The following is a 5,568-nucleotide window of genomic DNA, read 5'->3' as shown; positions in this document are numbered from 1 at the left end:
AATTTTAGGTCCATTTTTGGGTTAGGTCTAAGCTTAGAAAGCAGGCCTAAAATTTTACATCAATCCGATTAAAACTTGACCCAACTTGACCCATGATCAAGTCTAGTTGCTAACATTCATTTTGTATTTTGCACTCTCTATACAGGACATGTTTAATGTTAATTGTTAAAAAAATTGTGATATTTGTATATTCATACTATGTAGGTCTTGTTATTGTTTCTTTACCCTTTGCTTTCCAAATGCAAATATTGCATGATATAGATTTCTAATAATTTCTTTTTTCATTTTGCGTTACAAATTTTCAGATACAAAATCCACGGTTCACGTCTGAATAATATGATTTAATGATTCTTTGCAGCATGATTATTATCCATTAACTTCCTCATCAACCTCCATGTTTCTCTTTAATCTTTTCCCATAGTTTAGGGATCACTTGGGTTCCAAAAATAATTTCCACATTGACATTCTTTAGGTGCTTTTTCCTCCCCAAGTTTTGGGGGATCACTTGGTTCTAAATTCCATCGACAGTAACTGAGCATAGAGAATCTCATTCCATGTGTCCGGTATACCAGGCAAGCACCAATGGCTACAATCTTGTGGTGCACCAACAGGAGTCCCTGGTTCACGGTGCTTTGAAGGGTGACCATCTTTTCTAAACCCTGTCAAATATGTAATGTTTAACAATCGGACCTTGGAGTTGTTGATTTCTTTGATTGCATTAGCAATGTATTGATTATTCCATGACTCAGGTCGAAGCTTTTTGTAGTCTTGTTCTGGTTCAGTTGCAGCATCACACACTCCCCCATCATCCCATGTACCATTCCTGCAATTTTCACACTCATAAAAACTGTTGGTTTTGTGTGTCATGTAATCGTGTCGTGTTTTGAATTGACTTACAGGTAATGAACGGGTGAATGGTTCCGGATAAAAACGTGGCTGATTTCTGGGTTTAAGTTCTTGGTTGACCATGAAACCAATGTTCTGATAAATCTTCGAAAACCTTCCATCACACCCATTGTCATGTTTATTGTCCCACCTTCCTGAAAATAGCAACCCCTGAAACACACAAAATCGTGTCATTATGCCAGATTTAAGGAATCAAAGGAGGTTTAATAATGGCTTTTGTTCATGTAATATACTTAACTTTTTTTTTTTTGGTCGAGTAATACACTTAACTTGAGGATTAGGATTTAGTCCCTTCTACTAATATTATGGCAAATTTCGTGCTTGTAACTGATTTAAAATTAAAAAAAAGAGAACACCCCAAAATGTGAAATTCTCTATATGTAAAATTATGTTGATGAAAATAATTATTTTGCATTATTTTTCATATAAAAGAAAATCATCTCACGGCTTGATTTTTTTTAAATTCCATCAGTAATCAAAATATTTTAATAGTGCTAATGATTTGAAGTAAGCCATAAAAATGTCAAATTGTAGTAAAAAGTTTGAACAATCCAAATTTAATATAATTAAATTTAATTATAAAAAAAATAATATAAATTATTCAATTTAAACTTAAAATATTCTAGATTCAAAATTAAGTGGTAAAACTTAAAATGATTCAGCTTAAAATAACCTATTCTAAAAATTTATATTGATAAATTCAAAATGATCTAAACTTAAATTAACTTAAATTGAACCCAAAATTGACTTTAAACCGAAATTAGAAATAATCAAAATTTTAATCACCCAAATTAACTTAAACTCAAATCAGAAATTATCAAAAATAAATAAATAAATTACCCAAATTAACCTAACCTAAAAGTAACTAGACCTACCCAATTATGTAACCATATACACACTAAGAAACGGAGAGCATGAAGAGAGAAAGAAAGGTGGGCCGAGAAAAAACCATACATCTTAGCGATTTTCTCTTTGTTCCACCAGTGACCTGTATTGAGGACTATAACATTGGCTCCTTTCCACTGTTTAGAACGCCAATGCAACTGGTCTACCTTAACGATCAGCTTAACTTGAGGTGGTGTGGTTATCGGTCGGCGACCGAGCACGGCTAAGAAAGGTGTTCTGTAGTACTCGACGGTGAGGTTGTAATCTTGAAACTTCATGGAAAGAAACCCCTTGTGTTTCGTTATAGGGCTTCCATTTACTTCGAAGATTGTAGACTTGTTTGAAACTGCCTGAGCTAACATGCAAAGCAGTGACTCCCATTGGTTTCTTCCCATTGAATCACCTGCAAACACTATCCGTCCGTTTCGACTCCGTTCCAAGAAATCGCTAGCATTGAATCTGTGGTTTAAAGTAATTAAACAAGCCTAACAAATCTCGGAAAAAGTGAGAGCCTCGTAGCTACATTATTCGACTCTTCTTGCATATAATTTAGAACCTATGATTTTATAAAACAATTTATTATTGTTGTAGTTACCTATATGTTTGTTTAAACATCTAATGTTTTATTAGAATAAATAGTCGAGTATGTACATATCAATCACCATGCAGTGCCTGCATGAAAGAAACAAGGAAACTATTAAAACTTCCATACCTAGGAAGATAACAGCCATGAGGTTGCCATCTCCATTTCTGAAACTCGATGTCTTTTCTTCCGTTCCGATGACACCGGAAACCGGGATCGAGAAACGGGCAGTCCTCGTCATACAACAGAACCGGATTCTTCTTGTCGACACGAACCCATTTCCCGTAAGAATAATCGCACGCTCGCAAGGGATGTGTATGAGGAAAGGGCGGCGGCAGTTTTCGAGGGAAGAAATGATCGAAACGGAACAAAGGGAGTGATCTGGAAGAGCTGCCGAGGTTCAAAGCAATGATGGAGGAGATCAAGATGAAGATGAAACATATAGTGTAACAAAGCTCTCTCTTGATTAGAGCGGCACCTGATGGGAGTTGGTTGATAGTCTGGGTCCTCAATTGATCCATAAGAAGAGGAACAAAGAAATAAAAATAATAATAAAATTGAAGAACAAAAGAGGATGGTTTTTTATTTATTTTTATTTGAAACATTCTTTTGTAATGAAGAGGAAAAGTAAAAAGACTTGTCGGAGTTTGTGGATTTGGTTTGCTAATTATAGGATGTTTTATAGTTAAGTAATGAAGTCATAACATGAAAAATGTATATATAACGGTATTTTCAACCATATTTTTCAAGAATACAGAAAATAAATAAGTCTATTTATTACATAGGTAAAAGAGTTTATATGAGTTGTAATTTAATTTAATTTATTTATTTTTAAATTTAATCGACGAATAAATTGGATTGTTTGAATTTATTATAACTTCAAATTGTTTTAATTGAAGCGAAATCCAAATTAAAAATTTTCAACAGTAAATAAATTTTAAAAATACAAATTGGTGGAGTTAATTTATGATTCAATCAAATATATATAATGTTAAATCTAGTCCATGTTTAACTGTTTTATCTTTTGGTCACATAAGTGTTAAAGCCTTTTAAAATAAGCACTTAATCTTTACAAAAGTGCTCAAATGAAGGTTAAACTTTTCAAAAGGGTCAAATAAGGGCCAAGCAATTTTGAAAGTACTCAAATAAGAATTTTTCAAATGTTGTATATCAAATTTTAAGTTATTTTTTTATTTATTTTCTTTTTTAAGCAATATTTGATTCAATTGTTATGTGTAATATTCACCTATTTTTTACTATAAAATGGGTTGAAGTTTATGAAAAGCCCTTATTTTAGCACTTTTGTAAAAATTAGGTTCTTATATGAACATTTGAATGGCTTAGCCCTTATGTGAGCAACCTCTAAAAGGTTGATCCCTAATTTAAACATTTAGCCTGACTCTAATTTATTTTTTTAGAACCTTCAAATTTTAATCAAATTATTTTGCTTTGGACGAAAAATGTGACTAAATTGTTAATGTTTTAATAGCATTGATGCGATAACCCACATTACAGTTTACATGTACTTCATTGTTGATATGGGTATTTTTAAAAAAAAACCTTATATGAACTTTTTTTAACTTTTTTTAAAAAATTTTATGAAGTATTCATGAATTGCCACATGAGTTGCCATGTGAATATTATTAAATTTAAATGGCCGGTTAACTTTTTCATCTAGAAAAAACAATTTGAATAAAATTTGAATGTTTAAAGGCGAAAGTGATCCAAAAGAAAAAAATAAGGTTAAAATAGCAAAAAGGGAAACATTAAGGGTTAAATTCATCATTATGCAAAAAAAAAAAAAAAAACTACCATCCTTTTTCTGACTAAGTCTTAACTTGATTAGCATCATTGTTGTCGCAACAATTTGAAAAACATGAATTCTAATATCCTTCACTATAGGAATTGAAAGATTATGAGTAGCTTAGCCATTGTATCAAAAAGAAGAGAAAATATATAAATATGATATTTAACCTCCTGATCTAGTTATTTGGGTTTCAATGCCTACAACCATTACTATGGCAACCATACCTAAAGTACATATTAAGATCGCTTTCTCTTAGTTTTATGTTGAGAGGAGGCCAACTCTTTCTGGATCAGTTTTCAAAGTGTTGTCTATCTAGAGTTGATAGATCTTTAATAGGTCAGTATCATCCCAAGGTTGAGCTGTGGTTTTATCTCTTAACTCCATAAAGAGCTCGAGCCTAAGGCGGGGTTCACGAAGCAGGAGCTTCACATTAGATTAGGCCGTGCATGATGCTTGGTCACCTACCAGTGAGACGTGCACATCAAATGCTTGGTAGGTTTGAACCCTTGTCCCTTATATGGCATTTAAGGGCATCTATGCTATTGTTTGACCAAAAGGGGTGACCGACTCCTTCTGGAGAAGTCTTCAAAATGTTATCTATTTGGGGCCAACGGACTCTTTAGCGAGTTGATATTATCCTCAGGTCGAGTCGGGATTTTGTCTCACGACTACATCGAAATCTCAAACCAAAGGCAGGGTTCATAAAGTGAGAGCGCCTTGTTGGATTGGGTTGTGTATGATGCATGGTCCAATCCAACAAGGTGTCTCCGCTCCTTGAACCCCGTCTTTGGCTCGGGCTCTCGATAGATTTTGGAAACAAAATCTCGATTTGACTTGAGGACAATATGGACCTATTCAAGGGATTGTCGACTCTAAACAAATGACACTTCTAAATACTAATAAATGATTCATTTATCGCATGAATAAAAAACTAATAATTTTATACCACATATCATTTTCAAAAGTAACTTAATATCCATTTTAAATAGAGAGAATTGTTTTTCCTTATTATTAAAATCAAACTTATTTTTACTTAAAACATTAAAATAGATTATTTATTGTATATTAATAAATGGAGTAAATGGTGCAAATTAGGTTATATTTAACGTGATTACTAAATTTTATTGAGTGATTGATGTGTATAGCTTAGTGATAATTTTTTTATATTTTCCAAATTGGTTTTATTGTTTATATCTAAAATTTATGGTTGCTTCTCTTACTAGTGTTGTTTCTAATGTTTGGACTTACGTACTCTTTTGGGAGTCTAATATACTTTCTCATTATAGCCAACATTGATTAGTTTTAATGATTACTATATGATTACACGAAATGTGGGCATGATAGTTTTTATGACTTAAAATATTTTTTAGATAAATAACAAGCTTAT

At 32.3% G+C, this 5,568-nt stretch overlaps 1 protein-coding gene across 1 annotated transcript; it reads right to left on the bottom strand.

Annotated features, from left to right (window-relative positions):
* Positions 1-501: 501 nt before the first annotated feature.
* Positions 502-2,944, bottom strand: LOC108466281 (protein trichome birefringence-like 8). The gene is made up of 4 exons (XM_017766617.2): positions 2,504-2,944; positions 1,861-2,250; positions 898-1,056; positions 502-823 (listed from the first exon to the last, which is right to left on the bottom strand). The coding sequence occupies exons 1-4, from the start codon at positions 2,893-2,895 to the stop codon at positions 502-504; spliced, it is 1,263 nt and encodes a 420-aa protein (XP_017622106.1). The 5' UTR covers positions 2,896-2,944.
* Between the last annotated feature and the right edge of the window lie 2,624 nt (positions 2,945-5,568).

Source organism: Gossypium arboreum, chromosome 2 (assembly GCF_025698485.1).
Source record: "Gossypium arboreum isolate Shixiya-1 chromosome 2, ASM2569848v2, whole genome shotgun sequence".
Lineage (NCBI taxonomy): Eukaryota > Viridiplantae > Streptophyta > Magnoliopsida > Malvales > Malvaceae > Gossypium > Gossypium arboreum.
Note: the sequence above shows the minus strand (reverse complement) of the source record. Positions and strands in the feature narration are given on the sequence as shown.

What these genes read in the sequence shown, in the direction of transcription:
- LOC108466281 (XM_017766617.2), bottom strand. Translation starts at nt 2,895, where the DNA reads ATGGATCAATTGAGGACCCAGACTATCAACCAACTCCCATCAGGTGCC. An exon ending in CATGGCTGTTATCTTCCTAG is followed by an intron (nt 2,251 to 2,503) that starts GTATGGAAGTTT and finishes TTTAAACCACAG; the next exon opens with ATTCAATGCTAGCGATTTCT. An exon ending in AAAGAGAAAATCGCTAAGAT is followed by an intron (nt 1,057 to 1,860) that starts GTATGGTTTTTT and finishes TGTGTGTTTCAG; the next exon opens with GGGTTGCTATTTTCAGGAAG.